General features: G+C 35.9%; 3 protein-coding genes and 1 long non-coding RNA gene across 5 annotated transcripts; 3 read left to right on the top strand and 1 right to left on the bottom strand.

Moving 5' to 3' along the window:
• Positions 1 to 1,389: 1,389 nt before the first annotated feature.
• LOC107760047 (uncharacterized) lies at positions 1,390 to 9,188 on the top strand. 2 transcript variants are annotated; one of them, XM_075244448.1, is made up of 9 exons: positions 1,390 to 1,818; positions 4,341 to 4,604; positions 4,705 to 4,807; positions 5,703 to 5,782; positions 5,863 to 5,940; positions 7,431 to 7,522; positions 8,304 to 8,415; positions 8,582 to 8,707; positions 8,790 to 9,188. In XM_075244448.1, exons 1-9 carry the CDS (start codon positions 1,513 to 1,515, stop codon positions 8,904 to 8,906), a joined length of 1,278 nt encoding a protein of 425 aa, XP_075100549.1. In that variant the 5' UTR covers positions 1,390 to 1,512; the 3' UTR covers positions 8,907 to 9,188. The 2 variants fall into 2 exon arrangements, with proteins under 2 accessions (XP_075100549.1, XP_075100550.1); XM_075244449.1 differs by having other exon boundaries at positions 1,392 to 1,818; positions 4,407 to 4,604.
• Positions 9,189 to 10,494: 1,306 nt separating this feature from the next.
• LOC107823798 (F-box/kelch-repeat protein At1g51550-like) lies at positions 10,495 to 13,910 on the top strand. The gene is made up of 2 exons (XM_016650507.2): positions 10,495 to 11,115; positions 12,599 to 13,910. The coding sequence occupies exons 1-2, from the start codon at positions 10,677 to 10,679 to the stop codon at positions 13,567 to 13,569; spliced, it is 1,410 nt and encodes a 469-aa protein (XP_016505993.1). The 5' UTR covers positions 10,495 to 10,676; the 3' UTR covers positions 13,570 to 13,910.
• Positions 13,911 to 16,029: 2,119 nt separating this feature from the next.
• On the top strand, positions 16,030 to 16,946 carry LOC107823796 (uncharacterized). The gene is made up of 2 exons (XM_016650506.2): positions 16,030 to 16,411; positions 16,570 to 16,946. Exons 1-2 carry the CDS (start codon positions 16,095 to 16,097, stop codon positions 16,790 to 16,792), a joined length of 540 nt encoding a protein of 179 aa, XP_016505992.1. The 5' UTR covers positions 16,030 to 16,094; the 3' UTR covers positions 16,793 to 16,946.
• Positions 16,947 to 17,077: 131 nt separating this feature from the next.
• LOC107823797 (uncharacterized) lies at positions 17,078 to 20,570 on the bottom strand. The gene is made up of 2 exons (XR_001656717.2): positions 19,445 to 20,570; positions 17,078 to 17,302 (listed from the first exon to the last, which is right to left on the bottom strand). It is a non-coding gene; the product is annotated as an uncharacterized LOC107823797 (long non-coding RNA).
• Positions 20,571 to 20,833: the final 263 nt, after the last annotated feature.

Raw genomic sequence — 20,833 nt, 5'->3', positions numbered from 1 at the left:
GTTTTTAATAAGTATCTAGGTTTTTCTTACAAATTGTATATATTGCTCTTTAAAAGGCTCTCACCCCTTTATTAGTGCCTTCAATTAAGAGATTCAATTACATCATTTCCTCTTTTTTTCCCCTCTCCTCTTCTCTCTCCTTCCTTTTGTTTTTACATCACCCTTAATCTACACCCATAATCTCCATCTTCTCTCTTCCCACCATTGCCGACAACTTTATATTATTAAAAAATCGCCAATTGTATCGCTCTTTGCTGGGAGACTGGACAACACTGAAAATGAAGAAATATTCAGGAATCATATATATTTGAATTGTACCAGATATATCAACGCTTAAAACATAATTGTATCATACTTGGATCACAATTATATTTAACTTATATATGGTACATTAATACACAAACTAATACATGATACAACACAAATAAATTAATGTACAATTATCATATATTTGTGATATAAATTATGAAATTCGTTACGAGCTCACAACTGCTCGTAAAAATATACAATGAGTATACAATTATCATACATTTGTAATACAATTCCTTCAACAATTATGATACATGTACAATTATAATACAATCGCGATAGATTTATGAAAATTTGTGATACAATTATGATCTTCATCTTTTTCAAGTTTTAATCACAACTCTACACTAAAAATCTAATATAATCGTATTATAATTGTATTAGTATCGTATCAAGTATTGTTTTGGGTATTGATGTATCATATATAAGTCACATATAATAAAGATTTTACAAAGAAAAAAAATAAGATTTAAAACTTACCTATGTATTGATTCTTTAGCAATATTATGATTTTTTTGTTTGAATTGTATCAATAAGAAATAGAGATTTTGGGTGATTAGTAAGAGAGAGAAATTGAGTTTGAAAACCTTTGGAAAAAGAAAAGAATCGAAAATTTTGTATGTGTGTGTGTGGGGAGGGGGGAGGGGGGGATATAAAATTGAAAGAGAGATTTTGGATGATTATTAAAAAAAAAGAGAAAATATTTTTGACATCCTTTTGAAAAGAAACAGAATCTTAAATGTAGGGGAGATTATTGGAAATGATGGGCGGGTGTCGTGTAACTGACATGCTTAAATTAAGGGATCTTGAATTTTTTTCCTTTTTTATAATTTTATATATTACTTGTAAATATAGATATATAAAGTAATTAATAAGGAAATTAAATAAAGGTGGTAAATAAGTTTCTATTATAGTATAGTTAGGTAAAAATACCAAAGAAGTAGAGATGCTTTACCAATTTGGGCCGTATAACCATGGGCCCTTGTGCATAGGCGGATCAACACCCAACTTTCACTCTTAGCCGGGCCCGATCAAACTCCGCCGCTGCAAAGTACATACCATGGTCCATGGCTTGCCATGATGTGCTTTTCTGCTTTAGCTTTCCGCAGACGCCCTCCTTTTTGCTAAAGCCACCTTTTTTACTCTCTTTGGGACGTTGAACTTCAGCTCACATTGCCCCGCCCCTTCCCATAATTCCTAAACATGGCGTCGTCACACGCTCTTTCTTCCTCCATGGAAGCAGCCCTCTCAAGCTCCAATCTTGTCTCTAGGTTTTCAGAGACGCCGTCAGCATTTCAATCCATCAAACCGTTTAATAGGACCAGTACTGGTTATCTCAAAGTTAGTTTTAGCCTGCCTTCTACGAGCTCCTTCGGCTGCGGCTCTCCCCGACGAGTGCTCACCCGCGCCGAACTGTCTGGTGAAAGCGGCTGCGAAGAAGAGGATAGTCATGATTTGAAGAATGATAATGGATTTTTAGTTCCTGTACCGATTTTTTCATTGTCACAGGTAAGATCTCTCTCTCGGCTCTTCATTGCTTGTCGTAAAAATTTAAACTTTTTCTTTGTGATTCTCCTTAACACTTTAAGGTCCCGGACCAATATATAAGAATTTATTAATTATCTTGTCAGTTTCTAATATTATTCGCCCTTTATAGCTAGTATTAGATATTTCATAATTGTGTTTTTGGATCACGGTGGAAGTATGATAAAAGAAAATGCACCTTGGACCTTACTCATCCCAAAAACAGGAAAACTAGCTCATGAAAATCATATAAGGAGTCCAAGTACCCATTTCCCATCCGATGTGAGAAATCAATACCCCGGTATGCCCAAGACTGGACATATGAAGCGTGGGCAATATATGATGGTTACCCAACATAGATAAATAAATTGGGATGTGCCTGAACTCTGATACCATGAGAAAGACATGTATGTATATTGCGCCTAACTCAACCCTAAAAGCTAGCTCATTAGGTGCGGATTGCCCAACCATATAAAGAGACCAAAAATCCCACCCATAACCGATGTGCACGCCTAGGACTGGGCAGATATAAGACGGGGGACCCAACATTGTATGAGACAAGAATTGGGTGGGCCTTACTTTGATACCATGATAAAGAAAATGGACCTTGGACTTAACTCAATCCCTATTAGTTCAGGAAAATCAGGTTTCACTTGCGTGCAGATCCTATTCCTAGGTTATGTTAGTGTCTTAGTTCAGGTAATGGCTCCACATATTTTGTGCTTGGTAAATTTTGTAAAACTTCTCCCCTACCATTTGGTGAAATTTTTTGCATCTTGATTTGCAAGAAGCATTATCATGTAATTCCTCTCCATGGGTAGAATTGGATAATATTCAGGCCACTTGTCAATAAATATCAAGCTTTTTCTTGCATATGCCTCATTTTTCTCATAGCATTTACTGATTAATGTTAAAATTTTAGTACAAGCTCTGTATCATCTCAGTTATACAGAGATCGCTCAAGTTTAGTCCTCTATTGTGGTGATTTTCTCGAATACAATGACACGGTTTAAATCCTAGGAATTCAATACTTTCCTAATAAGATAATCTACATGTTTATCAAGAAAGACGTCTCTTCTAAATATTATATAGATGTGTCCAAAAGAGCGTGAAATTGTACCACTTCCTCTATATCTAGTTTTCCACTTTGTCACAGGAAGATTCTTTTTTGGTGCATCAAATAAACACAATAAACCACATGCTCCCCACGAGAACAACAACATCAACAAACCCGGTGAAATCCCAGTATCCCACAAGTGGGGTTTGGGGAGGCCGCAGTGTTGTAAATAGCGCTCGCCTCAGCGCTAATAGCGTGAGGCGATGCGATGCGAGCTGCCGGCGCCATTTTGCTCTGTTGCGTGGCGATTTCAGAAAGGCGAGCGCCTTTGCCTATGTAGCGAGAGGCGCTGCGATGTGCGAGGCGATGTGTAGCAGCGCTTTTTGAAAAAAAAAAGGCAGCGACCAAACGACGATTAAAATACAAATTAGGGCTTGGGTTTTTCACTTCTTTCTCCTTCAACAACCATCAGTGCCATTTGTTTTTTCGATCAATAAACTAAATATTAGGGCTTGGGATTTCATCTTCTTTTTAGTTCATCAGCGACATCATAACCCAGGTATGTTGTCCATTTCTTGTTTCTTCTTCTCCTTTCTTCTTCTAGTTTCTGCTATCCATTTTTTTTCTTAGACCATTGCTGTCAAAAAAAATATCTTTCTTCTTTTTCCTTTTTTCTTTCTTCTTTCTTCAGTTTTCTTTCTTCTTTCTTCTTTCTTTCTTCCTTTTTCTTCGTCTTTTTTTTTGGCTGTTGTTCGAGCAAGTAGCAGAGAGTTCTTTGAGGTTTGAGCTAGCTTTATATCTTTCTTTCTTCCCTTCCTTTTTCTTCTTCTCTTCTTTTTTTGTTTTGCTCTGTTTTTTAATCATGGATACGGGCAGAGGCAGTCAGACACAGAGCTTCTTCATAGTTCAAATCAAACCTAAAATTTACTCTTTTTTTCAGTTAGTCTTATAGAGCATAATTAATTGCATATAGATGTTGCTTGTTTTAGTTTATGAATCTACTATGACTATCTATTAAATTTTTAAGTTTTGAATTGATATATTTATTAATATATTATTGCTATTGAGTTTTTAGTTATATATATAATATTTTATTTTTTTGTTATATTTTTTGTATAAATTGTCGCTTCACATAAAAAAGGCGAGCGCTTCGCTGTTCGCCTCTCGCCTCAGTGAAGCAGGCCCTCGTCGCTATTTGTCGCCGCACGCTATCCAAAACACTGGGGGAGGGTAGTGTGTACGCAGACCTTACCCCTACCTTATGAAGGTAGAGAGGCTGTTTCCGAAAAGCTCCCTCCAGACTGAGGCAGTTTTTAGATCAGAAGTGCGGACCTGAATATTTTGTCACCCATCCAAACAATGTTCAACATTCTGAAGAATCTCTTTTTACTTTATTTTTTTATTTTTTTCCTTTGGCATGAGGAATCATACTTCTCTTTCCTTGATATAGTCCATTACTGGTTATGCTAAATGGCTAGTTCAGCTTTGTTGTGATGGACTCTCTCATATTCTGAAGGATAATTCAGATCAAAGAGAAACAAATAAAAATGGTTTGGATCAAGCTCCAAAAGTGGTTACACCCCTTGAGCAATCAACTGGTGGGGGTACAAGGGCCGGGCTTTTCAGAACTCCCATTTCTGGAGGCGTACAAAGTGCAACCTCAGCTCATGGCCTACCTAAACCTGCCTTAGCTGTCCGCAATCTAATGGAACAGGTAGATTCCTTGTGTTAGCGGAAATTTTGTAGTTTTTCAGAGATTTGTAAATGTAAAATCTTTTTGTGTGTTTTTTCATCATTATATACCATTGTTCTAGGCTAGGTTTGCTCATTTATGCACTGTGATGTCCCGGATGCATCATCGGCGAGAAGGCTACCCGTTTGGTTCACTTGTAGATTTTGCGCCAGATTCCATGGGACGTAAGTTGCTACATTCTAGTGTTTGAACAATTCTTTATTTTTATGTCCATCTTTTGGGTTTTAATACAATCAAAGTGTAGGCTAGAATAGGAGGTCAAATTCAAAACTACATTTCGGGTAATATTCATTACCATCAAGTATAGGTCTTTTTGACCCCAATAAGTAAGCTGGTTGGCTGCGCTGGTTTAGCATGGAGCATAAGCTTTTTCTTTCCCGCGCCTGCTCACAACTCACCCAAGATCGACACCCAAATTGGCTTGAGCCGGGGGTCTTTTAGAAATAGCCTATCTACCTACACAAAGTAGGGGAAAGGTTTGCGCACACACTACCTTCCCCAGACCCCACTTGTGGGATTCCACTGGGTTTGTTGATTGTTGTTGTACTTTGACCCCATGTGCAATAGGCATAGCTGCCCCACATGGCTAAAGGTAAGCTCTTTTTTTTAGTAGTTTCATTGAGAAAGGCTTCCTAATAAAAACGACCACTTTGGTCTTGGTTAAAGTTCTTATTTATTGACTACTTTGAGCATTTCAATGGAACGATTGTGGTTAAGGATCTGGAATCAACTCATGCATTGAGTTTCCTTGTTGGATGGTTTGTGTACCAAAATGGGGAAACTAAGCAACTTGTCTAGACTGCACCTGGAAATTGTTAGGTAAATTGTTGGAAAATATTCTTAAACTAAATTTAGTTTCCAGCATTAGTGTACCTTGACGTTGTGAAAAATTGAACATGGAGTACATATATTTAATTAATTGAAAATCCTTGTAAAAATGTTGTTCTGGATTTGATGTTAGAAGCAAAACTTTGTTATCTGCACAATTATATATATGCTGCCTTTTCCAGTTTATATTACAGACAGTGCTCAAATAGTTATTTTTCATTGTTTCGGCAGATCCAATATTTTCATTTTCGCCATTAGCTATACACACCCGTAATTTGCTGGCTGACCCAAGATGCACACTAGTTGTACAGGTTTGTGATCTATTTCAGAAACATCAAGTACATCTGGCTTATACTATGTCTCTGAGTTTCTTGAACTTTTGGCTTTTTAGATCCCAGGATGGAGTGGTTTATCTAATGCAAGGGTAACGATTTTTGGTGACGTTTATCCACTACCTGAAGATCAACAGGTAACTAACTTACCTTCTTGCAATGTGGTGATTATTTTCAGATTCCTATTAACATCAAATACACTGACATTAAATGCTAAGAAAATTCTTAGATATCCTTTTTGTTTCCTAAAATGATGAGATTTCACTTGCTTAAATGCTCATGTACACTAGATATGTGTTCCTGAACCGAGGGTCTATTGGAAACAGGCTCTCTATCCTCACAAGGTAGGGGTAAGGTTTGCGCACACACTACCCTCCTCAGGACCCCACGGTGTGGGTTAATACTGGGTATGTTGTTGTTGTTGTACACTAGATATGTGTGGTCTTTCCTAACTGTCTCTTTACGTTTTACTTACAGCCTCTATAATACCTAATCAAATGAATGACAACTAAAAAAAAAGAAGACTTCAGGGGAAATGCTTCTTACATGATCTCATTATGATCGCATATGCCTCTAGCTTTCTACCAATGTAAACCGTCCTCGTCAACCCTAGTATTTTTGGTCAGTTGACATATGAATCAGAATCAATTCTCACATCAGACCCTAGTGGCCTGGTTATTTCTCTCCTTTCTCTCCTGTTTAACTCTCTACTGTTAAGACAAAGGTTTGATTTACTTGATACACTTTGAAGAAGTGGTATGAGCCGGACCTCCAAGGGTGCATCTAAGTGGCATCTTTGCAGATGGAATCCTCAGCCTGATTTATCAGTTTCTTCCATTAGGGATTTAGTCCCATTTCATTATTTCATCATTTAGCTTGGTCAAGGACAGTTTTTTATGAAGAGGTCAAGGACAGTTTGTTCAAGGAGAAGGATTGACATTTTTTTATTTTTATGATTAATCAAATGACCGTTTGTTCTCCTCAATAATCTTCCCAAGTTGAATAGTTGTGTTTGACTTATTATGGATAGTAAGAGAACAGTTGAATATTAGTATTGTATAAAGATATAAAACTCCACATGCAAGGCCCATAGATTCCCTTGTGATTTTATTTGAATAGATATAGCATAGTGAATTGTAATGATGAAGCTTGCAAAGATAACCCATGTTACTTTTGGTTATAAAATATTTTTAAAATCAGTCCATTCCAGGAAAGTGGACATTATTTTGGAATGGACGAAGAAGGAAAGGATTCATTTTCTGCATACTGTATATAGTTTCTTCTGCTTAGGTCGATTTCCCTTGAACGTCTATGACGACTTGCTGTCCTCTTTGGAGTCATATCTTTATGTAGATTTTCTACTTTTTGGTGTACTTGTGTAGGGAGTTTTCCATTCCATTATTAATAAACTACACTTCACTTGATAAAATAAAATGACTTGCTGCCATCTCATATTTTATCCTGCTATCTTCTTTCAAATGCTACTTGTAGAATTCTGCAATTTTGATGTGAATGCTAAAGCTGTAATTGCGCTTATATTCTGTTGGTTGAGCCAAGTTTGTCAAATTCTCTGTAAATGTTATGAATGTTGCAATTATCTTAACAACTGGGTCGGTTGTTTCAACAGGAATGGGCGCACAAGCAGTATATAGCAAAACATCAGCAAGGTCCTTCTCAACAATGGGGAAATTTTTTTTACTTTAGGATGCAAAATATAAGGTTAGCTCCTTTTTTCCTAAGAGATTTAGTTGAGTTCTTATTTCAAATGATAAAAGGAGAAGCAGTATACAAATTGATGTGCGCATTCACTCTGCTTAGTTCTTTTTAGCTCTTTTACACCATGAGCCTATTCAGAATTTCTTACTTGAATCATCTTTTCACTTAAGTTGCCTAGTGTGCGTTCTGGCATCTGACAAATGCCTTTTGACTAATAATGGGTGCACCTTATATTCCAATTACTAGTTGATTTCATTGTAAGCATTTTATTCTTATGCAACCTGTTTGTAACCTAATTATTAATCTCTTTATTAGTGGAGTTTACTGTTCATTTTGGTTAGCTTAACTCGGTTTCAATGTTGACTGTCTCTAGCAGTTCAGTATGACTTCTCTCACTGCCAATTTCTTTCTACTGTAGTAAATTTAGAATTTCTGCCTGGAGTCTCTTGCATCTCACTTCAAAATTTTGTGCTCTGCTGCACTTTTAGTACTTATTTTATGATTACTGGAGGTTATCTACTTCCAGCTTCTATTCTGGCCTACCACTAGTGTTTCCCAGCTATGATGAGCGATAAGTGGATGCTAATTGAATACAATAACATGAAGAGTTATCTACCATGTCTAAGTTTGAATTTGAAAAGATTCCTCTACCATCTGCACTTTCTTTGATTAGTTTATCTGAAAAGATGGAAACAAAAGGCAAGCTCTCGCTGCAGATTGTTGCTAAGAGAATGATTAGCAATCTGTAGCCCAAAGAACTTACCTGCTTTATCAATTATTACAGCGATATATATTTTATTGGAGGCTTTGGAACTGTTGCGTGGGTGGATGTCAAGGAGTATGAGACGCTTCAGCCTGATAAAATTGCTGTTGATGGTGGTGAACAAAATCTTAAGGTATGTTTTTGGCAGCCTGTTGATGCTGCTATATTTTTTAGAAGTACTATTAGAACTTAGAAGTGCGATATGTAGACTGTATTTCCATTCTAGTAGGTAACATGGCTTCATTTGCCTCCTTTCCTTTCTTTGACTAAGTTTGCGAATGTGCTGGTGATTCTTGTAGGAGCTCAATGCAATCTTTTCAAAGCCTCTAAAAGATCTTTTATCGCAAGAAGCTGAGGTGGATGATGCTGCTTTGATATCAATAGATAGTAAGGGTACAGATGTCCGTGTCCGCCAAGGTGCACAGGTACTATCTGTGTGCTGCTTCTTTATTCATTTGTTCTCATCACATACCCTTTAAACTTTTCCTTTCACTTTATCTCCCACAGTTCAATGTACAGAGAATATCGTTTGAAGTAGGTCATTCAGTTCAAACACTAGAAGAAGCCAAAGCAGCTCTCTGGAAACTGATAAATGGAGGCCAAGTTTACAATTTGCAGAAGTGAACATTGCATATGCATCTTTTTCACTCGAGGGGTCAGAATGATAGCTGTAACAGTCAGTGTAAGGTTGTCGGTGATGCTGTTACAAGAATCACTACATCACTTTTTTCTGCGGAAGTATTAACTTATAGCCTTATAGAGGTTATTGATGTTGGTGGGGTGAGTTTTTCAGAAAAGTGGACTTTTCTCAACTTAAATTTGCAGTGTAAGATTGTTGGTGATGGTGTTTCAAGAATGTTCTCATCATATTTTCCTGGGATAGTATGAACTTATTGCAATTAAAAAGGCATTTTTTTTGGAGGGGGTGGGGGGGTGGGGGTGGTTGTTGGCTGATTTTAAAACTAAAGTCTGTCAACTTGAATCCTATGTTTTCCAATCATCTAATTTCCATGTAGAGAATAAATCATGGGATTAAAAGCACTTTTATTGCCTAAATTAGGTATCTTCATAGACGTACGTTTGTACTGTTTAGTGCTGCCTGTTAAATGAAATGCAAGTGACATTGTTTCTATTTACTATTTTGTAATTTCAATTTTTACTGCTAAGGACAAGTAGTTTGATAGATTCTCCCAGCAATTATTCATAAAGCAATTCAATGACTGAGAAGGAACTGTGGATGCAATGTTTTTGGTTCTCAATATGGGTCTAATTAATGACGAAATCCATCATATTCAACTTTAATTAGTGAGAATTATCACCTAAAGATAGAATCTCTCTCTGTAAATCTTTATCTCAATTTCAATTAAAAGTTAGAACTTTCGACCAGAATGGAAAAGCTTTGTAATCCTATAATTTACCAACTTTGACTCGTTAAAACTAAAGCCAAGTGTTGCATTAGAATATATTATTTCGAAAGTGACTGTGGAGTGTGGAATTGGGAGAGAATGCCTGTTAACGCCATTTGATTTGTGAACTTTACACTAGGCCCTCCTTATTGGTCTGCCTAGTACCAAGATGATATGGATGAAACCTGATTTTTCCAGCAAAACACAAAATGACAAATATCCTCACTGACACTTCTTGTCCCGGTGTCCACTAAAACCAACAAACAAACAAACCCAAAAAAGGTTACTGCCAATGGTCTGTCTCTGATATAGTAAAAAAAAATATGAAAGTTACAGCTTGTTTGGATTACTTATTATATTGTATCGCATTATTATTTTAAATATAATATTTATTTTAATTATTATTTAAATTTTATTATATTGTATTATTTAAATTCGTCATTACGTAAGGAAGAAAAGTGTCACCGATCGTGTAGTCTTCTTATTTTTCCTCTCATTTTGTCCTTTTTTTTATTATTAAATAATTTTATTTTATCTTTTAATATAATAATATTATTTTGTACCTTACATTTTCTTTATAATATTACAAGTTTATTATTGATATCGTTAGTATATGACATCTTAAAATGATGATAAATAATACAATATATCTAAATATTATATACACGATAATGAATTTACTTTAATTCTTTCCCGAGCATCTGGTAATTCTGGCGGCCTTTGCTCTTTTTTTTTCATTGATTCAATAATATACGGTAGATAAAACAGTATATAACAACCATGAATAATGGCATATAAACCAAGAAAAGTAATTGGTATGCTCTGCCTCGGGTATAGTAAAAATGAAAGTTGAATTATAGTAAAAAAACAAGACCAAAGCCAGAGCAAAAAACAGAGCTCTCCGCCTACAACCCAAGAAGGTAAAAGCTCAAGAGCCAAAATATCCCAAAAAATCAGCAGCAGCGTGTGCCCTTCAGTCTCATCTCCCATGGCTACAACCAGCAGCTGCAGCACTCCTTCTATCAATGGATCATCTCCAATTACAAGAATAGCCCAAGACCATCTCTTCTCCATATTACTACTCTTACCCTTAGACTCAATCTTTTGCTTTGCTATGACTTGTAAGAAGTTCAGGTCTCTCACTTACTCTGACCCTTTTTGGGAATCTCTTTGCCGTAGAGATTGGGGTCAATCTTCCATTGATGCGCTCAGATCCTTTGCTACTGACAGTAATAAACAACAGCAATTTCCTTGGAAGAAGCTGTACCAGCAAATCTACCAATTGGATTCTGTCTACTGTAACAGACTCTTGACAACACATCCAAAAGGAGGAGATGAAGAGCTGCTGCTTCCTCGGCCTAGAGCTTCTCATTCTCTCAATTTTGTCTCTGGCTGTTTAGTTCTATTTGGTGGGGGTTGTGAGGGAGGTTAGTCAGTATTCTCTATCTCTTTAAGTCTTCAATTTTAATGGATTTTGATTTCTTTTCTAAACTTGTCATAACTCTGAAATGGTTGATTTGTTCATTAATCTTTGTACTGCATTTCCAAGGATCTTGGTTCCTCCTCTGCTGAAAAAGAAATGAAAGTGGGATATTACATAACTGAACCATTAAGTCGAAGTGTTATAAGATTTTGATAAACTCGGTTAATTCAGTTTCATATTACTATCATTTTTGCTTGTGCTCATGGTTTTATTGATTAATGCTCAGATGGAGCATATACTTCACCTTTGTGTAAGTCATTGTGCTTGTATTCTTTTACTAGCTCAGCATTTTATGGTGATCTAGTAAGGATATTTTCTTTGATCGAGGCGGAGTAAGGATATGAAGTTTATGGGTTGTAAATTGCCACCGAATCTATAGATCGCCTTACTTACTAGGTTTGCAATTAAATTATACATATTTAATGAATTTCATAATACAAATACTGGTCTAAGCAAAAGCTACTGAGGTCTTCCAAACCCGTACATGATACTCTAGCACCTTCCCTATCTCTTGATTAGTTGTTTTCTTTTACTAGCTCAAAAGGTATTTTTCTCTTGATTAGTTCAAGCTTAGATTTTTTCTCTCATTTCAGTTCTTCATAGGCTGCTCCATTTGAAGAAAACAAATCAGGGTACTGCTGAGGTCTTTATATTTACTTAGGTTTTCAGATACGCTGGGAAGGATACTATTGTTCTGGCTATTTAATGGACCAGGTTGAATGAAATTCATGTGATCAGTGTCTTGGCTTTACTTTACAGATGAAGGCTGAAGCACCACATGCAAGCTTGTGAGAAGTTCTAAAACTTTTATATGTTCTTGGGATAGATGTATAAATTACGCTGTATTTTTCTAATTAAAAGCTAGCTGAGATGAACTTCAACTTACTGAGAGAAATTTTGAAAAGATCGTGAAAGAGTTAGCTTAAGGGGAGAAATGAACTAACATTAGACATGGATCACAGTAAGACGTCTTTCACGACTTCCTGCGAAAACTTAAATTCAGATGACAGCAAACATCTAAACACTGAATAGCATACATATTTTATTTTTTTTGATAACCGTGGTGTCCGGACCAGCTTGCGCGCACCTCGACTAATTCCACGGGATACCTGTCACCTCCCACCAGTAACAGGTACCAGGTAACTCTATCCACCAAGGCTTGGATAGATGGGAAGAAATCACCTAGTATGGATTTGAACCTGAGACCTCATGGTTCTCACCCACTTCATTGACCACTAGGCCACACCCTTGGGTGCGAATAGCATACATATTATAAAATGAATAGCATACATATTATAAAATTAGTTTTGTAGATTATTGTGGGTTCATATGCAGTAATTGGCTATCTGATGTTTGTCTGTAGATAATCGTGGCTTCATATCAGTAATATTTCTTCCTAAAGTGGTGTTATTTGTCCTATACTTTAGGAAAGCATCTGGATGATACATGGGTAGCATATGTTGGCAATGACTTCAAGAGAATATTGAAGTGGAACAAGATTGAATCAGGGATCCCAAGTGGCCGCTTTGGTCACTCATGTGTTGTGATTGGTGATTGTCTAGTCCTTTTTGGAGGAATAAATGATCATGGCGCCCGCCAAAATGATACGTGGGTTGGTCAAGTAGCGGTACATGATACATTTGGTATCACATTGTCCTGGAGGCTACTTGATGTCGGTTCCATTGCGCCTCCACCAAGAGGCGCTCATGCTGCATGTAGCATTGATAAAAGGAGGATGCTGATTCAAGGTGGAATTGGTTTGAATGGCTTGCGACTGGGAGATACATGGGTCTTAGAACTGGCTGAGAATCTTCATCTTGGAGTTTGGCAAGAAATTGTGACTCATCCGTCTCCTCCATCTCGCTCTGGGCATACATTGACCCATGTTGGAGGAAACCAAACAATTTTGTTCGGTGGGAGGGGTTTGGGGTATGAGGTGCTTAATGATGTATGGCTCTTTAATACATCTGAAGGTCACTGGAGATGGGTACAGTTACTATTTGACTTGCAAAATATACCCCAAGGATTGGCCTTGCCAAGAGTTGGTCACTCAGCCAATCTCATCATAGGTGGCCGACTATTAATCCACGGAGGAGAAGATTCCTACAGACACAGAAAAGATGATTTTTGGGTGTTGGATATCGGCTTAGTGACATCCATTATGCAGTCTGGGACTCCTTCAAATCTGGAGCGATCAAAGACTAAACTGTGGAGACGGCTCAAGTCCAAAGGTGATAACCCTGGAGGCAGATCATTTCACCGAGCTTGTGTAGATTCTTCAGGTCGTAACTTCTATATTTTTGGTGGTATGGTGGATGGTTTGCTGCAGCCTGCCGAATCCTCTGGATTGAGATTTGATGGAGATTTGTTTCTTGTGGAGCTTGTGATTCAGTGTTAGGAGAATGGGCAGGAGATTCCGAAATGCTGCTGCTTTACATGACAAATGCATGTAATGTAAATATCAGTCCCACTTGTATCAGCTAGAGATGTAGTGCTTTGCATAGTAAAAGACATAGAAGCTGGTAGTTTGGCCTTAGTATTGGATCTGAAGAATTGACAATGTATATTTCTGGTCTTCTAGAGGAAAATAGAGTCAACCAACTGATGCACAACGCCTGTACGTTTCTAGTTTTGAGAGGGCAGAATAGGTGAAATTGGGTCCTGTAAACAGACTAGACTTAGCTTGACATATGATTGATTATTCTAAATTCTGATGTATGTACATATGTAGGCTTGATCTTTACTTGCTAGTACTACTATTGCTTAATAATAATTAGATAATAATAATAATAAAGTATATCATTCGTGGCATGTCTCTGTTACAACAAAATGAAACTAAATGGTTCTGATTTTAGGATGTACGCCTAGTTTTCCTGGGATTATAGTTCAATCGATTAGAGTACCGCCTTGTCAAGGTGGAAGCTGCGGGTTCAAGCCCTCAGTCCCGACAGATTCAATAAATATATTAATTCATCTATTCATTTTCGGTGAAAAGGAGGACAGGGAGCTTGGCCATCTTCGTTTTGGTGAAAAAAATAAAATATCTCGATCTCCGAAAGCCTTTTCCTACAACTGCCGAGCCTTTCCTTTAATGGTTGACATCCTGTTACCTTTAATTTTCACTCTTTAGTTATTCTAATGCGAAACATATAGCTACAAGGGGAAGAAAATTGGAGAAAAAGTAATCAAATCATGGTTGCTCAATTCAACATTATTGAGTATAGTAGACGACGATATAGCAAATTCCACATGTATCTTTTAGCATAATAATGACTCATGAAGCCATCCTTGTATAATTGGATCTTATTTATACTTGAGCAAACAAATAAAACGAAACATGAAAAAGTTTTCAATGATGTGTATTGTGTAGATTGGTATATGCCAAAACGAAGTCTCGTATTTTCATATTTTTTGGGATTCATTTTGTTAGTCTCCATGAAGATGAAGAGTAGAGTTGCAACTAGATGTGTATATAGGCCGGGTTGGTTCAGATTTTTTTATTACCAAACCAAATCAATGGTATCAGAATTTTTAATCTATAAACCAAATCAACAAAATTGCGTTTTTCAATCTCGATTTTTCTCGATTTTTTTTGGGGGGGGGGGGGGTTTCGGATTTTTGGGTTTTTTCCCGTTAAAGTTTTCATAGCACAAAATATATAACTTGTACTCCAAATATTTCTTTAGTCCTAGTAAGGTACAACTATATAATATATTTTTCAAGAAAGTAGCACAATAATATGAGATAAGTCATAGCATTATACTAAAATATTCAATACCAAAAATAATAAAATTACATAAAGTAAATAATGCTAATTAATAATCCATAATAAAAATTAACATTATCTAAAAATATTATATAGGTTATGCTAAAATAAGTATTGCTAATAAGTACTATTAATTACATAACTAAGCACCGAAGAAAAAGATAAACTAAGTTATGTATTTTCAATATAAACTAATGTAAAACTAAAAATTAGATATCCAACACTATCATTATTCCTAATGTTGAATTGAATTTCTTTTGTTAGCATTAGTATTGATTTGAACTTTGTTTGAGTTACTACATTTATGAGTTATAAAATTTATTTACCATTCAAGAATGTTAAGTCCAAACTTGAAATAATACGTTAAAAGATAAAACCGTGAAAAAATAAATTAAGAAATTTATAAATTACATTAAAATAAATATTATGTATAAAATATTTTTAAAAATTATATAAATATATTATCGGGTTGGTTTGATTTTAGTTTGACTTTTTTTAGTTAAAACCAAACCAACCCAATTATAATCGAATTTATTTTTCAATGCCAAACCACAATAGGGTTATTTTTCCGGTTTGACTCGGATTATCGATTTGGTGCGATTTATTGATTTTCTTCGTACACCCCTAGTTGCAACCATATCGTCACGACCCTAAGCTTATAGAATGATACCAGGTTGCCACTTTATAAGATTGCTATTTTATAATTAGCCAATTAATCTTGAATTTTAGTTTTTCAGTTTAATTTTTTAAGATAAAAATACCTTAAATTGTAAGTTAAAAATTTTTAATTTAAAATTTTAGGACAAAATAAATACTAACTAATCTCTAAATAACATCATCAGAATAGTTATATTGCACTTGCCCCGTTAGCTTTCTAATCAGGAAATTCAAACACGCATTCTAATAATTTGTCCATGTATTTTCTCAAGTGCCACGTGATAGTCCACGTCTATGCCAAGTGGTAGCAACACCTAGCATCCACGTATGATGTATAATTAGCACTACCAAATCAGCATTCATGAAACGTGTCGACCAACAATAAAATAGCAATTTGGGAGAGGCTTCAACGGTTGTATAATTAGAGCACAACTATTGATTCAAATTACTATAAATTTCTGTGATTTATCCAAAAGCCTCAAACCTCATTTGGCAACAACATGGAGAGCAGCTATCTTCATTTTAGGACCTACTCCTCCTTGTTCCTTCTCTTATTGTTGTTAATCATATCCTTCCGCTGCACAACTGCAGCAGCAACTGTTGGCAGTACCGTCGGAGGAGGACAAGAAGAAGAAGCACAACAGCTTCAAGAACAACTTCACATGGAGGCCAAGGCTCAGAAAACTCCCATTATAGAGACGGTCAAGAGAATGTTTTCTTTCCCCACTACTCTTCCTCAAACTTCAACCAGTTATTGGAGCAAATTCAATTCACTCATCAAACAATGCAAGGCCTACTTCTCCCCTCCAACTCTTGAGTAAGTTATCGCAACCCTATATCCACTCATGCACATCTCAATCAATTTATCAAAGACATGTATTTATCTATTTATTTCAAGTCTACAACACTCGTCTATTGTTTCTTTTTTCCAAAGTTAGAACTTGTTTGCGACTGACTTGTGAGGAAAATGCGCAGTTTCCGAGATAGTCAAGAAGCACAAGGCAAGGAGGAAGGAGCAGGTGAAAAGGTGAAAGAAGCAATGATAAAGAGCCTTGACAAGAGTAAAGAGGCAATGGAAGATTCCGCCAAATCAGCCGCAAAATTAGCTGGGGACGCAGTGCAGAAAACAAAGAATAAGGTAAAAAGAACATTCTCCTTTGGAGATAAAGACTCTGGACATCATGCGGAGGAACTCTGATGAAACAAATACTTGACAATGGGTAGGCCTTGTAAGCTAAGCTTAGTTTCAAAATTTATGTACGTCTACTTTCACTTGAGTAATGTGTTGTAAATAGTTGGTGTACCTTTCATTGTTTCGTTATAGTTATCTATCATGTACCCTCTTCCATTAATCATAGAAGTCGCTAAGGCAATTGCTACGAGGCCTAGGCTTGGGTTAAAGCCTCTTCCCCGTCTTTAGCCGAGCAGCAGTTGCTTTTACTCCGAACTTAATTGTTAGAGCAAGGAGACAGATCTGTAAATGGGTGAAGGAAAAGAAAATCCTGCCTCTATTTCGGTAATGCACATGCTATACCGTCCACAAGCCAAGGGAAAATGTACTTGGTTACATTTTATTAAATTAATAAGCCATTGTATTGTATAAAATGAGTTATCTCATTGGGTACACCAATTTTACCGGCGAAAGAGTAAAAGCAACCAACAGATGTTTGTCCTTCACTGGACCCATCCACTCAGTCTCCCAAGAAATCTGTCAACAAAGACAAAATAATTTGTTAAAATATGAGTTATGTATGCTCCAGCTAAGTTAACAGGCGCTCCGGACATTAATTACCTACTGTACAGATAAACATAATTTCCAAATCTTTCAGTTCCCTTCTAAGAGGAAGTGGCATCTATATGAGTTGAGCTAGTTCTCGAGCTCAAACAATACACATGCTCCAAATCAAGCTACAGCTCCGAAACATCTTTCACAATTCACACTAGTAACCTTTCATAATTCACATTAATAACCTGATAAAAGTATTAGGACTTACCCTAATATAGTTATTCTGAGAAAACAACCAATATATTATCATTTGAGTAGACGTACTTATAGAAGTATAGACATTAATTTCTCATGATTCACAAATAGGTCCACTCTCGTTTACGACCCTGATCCTTATTTATAAAAAAGCATACCCCAGGATGAAACACTGATCAGCTCTGTTTAAGGTGTTTCAAAGCGACCATATTCAGTAAACTTCGCACGTAGTGTAGTGGTGGTAAAATGGATAAAAAAATTCAATTATCCACCCATATTATTCATTTACAAATGGGTTGGATAATAAACTTTTTAAAAACGGGTTAAATATGAATAAGAATCATATTATCCACTTAGAAAATGAATAACTAATGGGTTTAACTTTTATATTTGAAAAGTCTCAAATTGAGGGTTCTCAAATTTGAGAGACTAAGAATTATCCCAAAAGTAATCATATTAAAAAAGCCATGGATAATATGGATATCCAATTAGGTCGGGTCAGATAATTTATCCGTTTTTGCATTACCCGTTTTCGACCCGTCTCATACCCGACCCAACCCGACCGTTTGCGACCCTACTTGCACGTATTTCCTCCACCAGAAGTGATTAACCCCAACAGACTAGTTTGATCTTAAAAATTCATATACTTTGCGAACACTTAACACATGAACAAGTTGTTTATTGAACGTAAGGTTTTTCCATTATATTTATCAGTATAAGATATGACTGAATACTTCTAGCCCATATAATCGCCAGCTGAATCTCCCTAAAAATGGTAGCCAAGCAATAAGTAGCATCAGAAGTGTTTTGCAGATTTAAGTAGAAATGTAGAATGAAGCCCAAGACATCTGCTTGGGTACATAGTGAACAATTAAACCTGAGTTCCAAGCTAATCGAAGTTGGCTATTTGAATTCTCTATTCCTTTTCCTTCTTTGGATCTGTCTCATTCCAACACTTAACTTCTCTAACTCCTACAAGTTATCTACATTTTCTACTAACATACAAATTTCTCAACAAGAATAAGAAATCGTTGGACTAATTTGAACCTACAAACAAGAGTAAACACTAATCTCAACTAATTGGTATTAGCTTATACGGATGTTTCTTCATTGTGCTCTATTGTTCGGTTAACCTCTCATGGATTCCACAGAATTTCTGATTTTCTATGACAACTTTTTCTACGTGATACCTGATCCCATTCAATACCCTCAACCATCATAGTATGTGGAATGGTGCATGCGAAGGTGTGTATAAGACATGACTAAACTATTTCAGGTGATGTTCACCCATTTTATTCTCTATGTTTATTATTAAATGCATTCATTTCTAATCTTGTCATGTGTGCTGTTAAATGCACTCATTTTATCCTCTATCTGTGTTGTTAAATGCATTCATAAGTAAAATACATTCATTTCTAATCTTGTCTAATCAGGTATGACTAAGCATCTATTTTAACATTCCCATTTCTATGACCCTCATCTTATTCATATGTTAAGATTTTAAAATCTCAACACTTACTTTAATATAATATTGTCGAATTTACAACCATTCTATGGGAATTGCTTTTCGATTTAGTAGGTATCTACTTATCGCTGAAGACTCAGATAGCAATTCTCCATTTCAAGTTTTCAACCATCCTCTTTTTAGAATTTAACCTCACAAACTCATCTCAACTGCCTTTACAAATTAGAACATTAGCAATATTCAACTGTAGGAAGATTATATTCTCAACATAAGGCAGTAACATACACAATCTAATGAAATCCCTATAATCTGGAATACAAAACCTACAGATCCGGTACAGAAATGAATCAGAAAAGTTGTAATTGCATCAAGAGAAAAACATAGAATCAACGAACTATACGTACCTTAGAAAATCGGAAGGCGACAATCAATGACTGCCGTGCTGTTTGTGCTCGAGGTGGCGTCGCTCTTCTGGAAGGGCAACGAGGTAGGAGAAAATCATGCCTCCAAAACAGACGTGGAGGAGAGGGTCAACGGAACTAGTTTCAATGTACTTGGCATGGTAATTATCCAATCCCTTTTTGATAGCATTCTTCGCGTAATCGATAGATAGCATCGGCTTTAGGTGCGCCGGCACCTCCTTCACCTTCATACCTTTTATCTCCTTGTACAAGTTTCTCAACGCCATTTCTTCCCAAAAGGTTTTACCGAGATCTGAAACCCTAACCCCTTAGCAGCTGCGGTTGCTCTCGTCCGTCTTTCGGGAGGATTGACTTTCTATTTTACTGTATAGCGCTCTGTTTGGTAGATGGGGTGAAGTGAAAAATGGAAAGACTAATGGGTTCGGCCCATATGTTTTTAGCTGATTTTCACCAATGGTCAATTAGGGTGAAGTGCACCAATAGCCCTCAAATGGATAGTTTTAAATTTTTGTACTTATTTGTTCCATACTTACAACTTCACGTTTAACTATGGACAACACTTTGCTTGTCCCATGGACAACACTTTTGACGTTGAATTTCTGCTCATAAAGCAAGCGGTATATCAAAAGTTAAAGACCGCCTCAAAGAGTATCATAATTCTGCAATTTATGTGATCTTATATTTAAAATGACTGCTTTTTGACATTAGATCAGTGACGAAATAATAAAATAGTTACCTCGTCTGAAGTTTCAAAATTCAAAACTATTTTTCGGACAAATTAGTTAATTTTTGTTATAATTATTAACTTCTAAATACAAGGCCACAATGTGTGTCTAACACTCTTTTTCTGTGACTCCTCTTTAAATTTTATCTTCGTTAATTCGGTGGGTTAAATTTTACTTTAAATTAATTGGATGAATTTTTCTTTTGTAAAACTTAGGCATTGTTTATATTACTGTTGTGGTATAATATCATACTTTATAGTATAAGATAACAATCCTAAGGTGACTAATCCCCAAATAAAAGAACAGAATAACACATTTGTCATTTTTCAAAGTTCTTCTCCGAAAGTCTTTTAAGAAAGTTAAAGTTCAAATAAAAATTAAAAGCTTATCCAACTTTATTTATTTAATATAAATTAAATAAATGTTTTATATTGCTTTTTATATTCTTGTTCAATAAATTAAACATCAATCAATAAAGTATATACACTAAATAACTCTACCATTTATTTTATTGCTGAAATGGGCTGCTATTCTAGTTAATTGTTCTATTTTATTTCCGTATTACAATAACCATATTGTAATTGAAGGAAGGATATGGGCCTAGAAATGTAGATGAGCCCAATCCAAACAAATGTGGATTGTAACC

The sequence above is a fragment of the Nicotiana tabacum genome, chromosome 22, assembly GCF_000715075.1.
Source record: "Nicotiana tabacum cultivar K326 chromosome 22, ASM71507v2, whole genome shotgun sequence".
Taxonomy (NCBI): Eukaryota; Viridiplantae; Streptophyta; class Magnoliopsida; order Solanales; family Solanaceae; genus Nicotiana; species Nicotiana tabacum.
The sequence above is the reverse complement of the archived record's forward strand: the minus strand, read 5'-3'. Positions and strand labels throughout refer to the sequence as shown.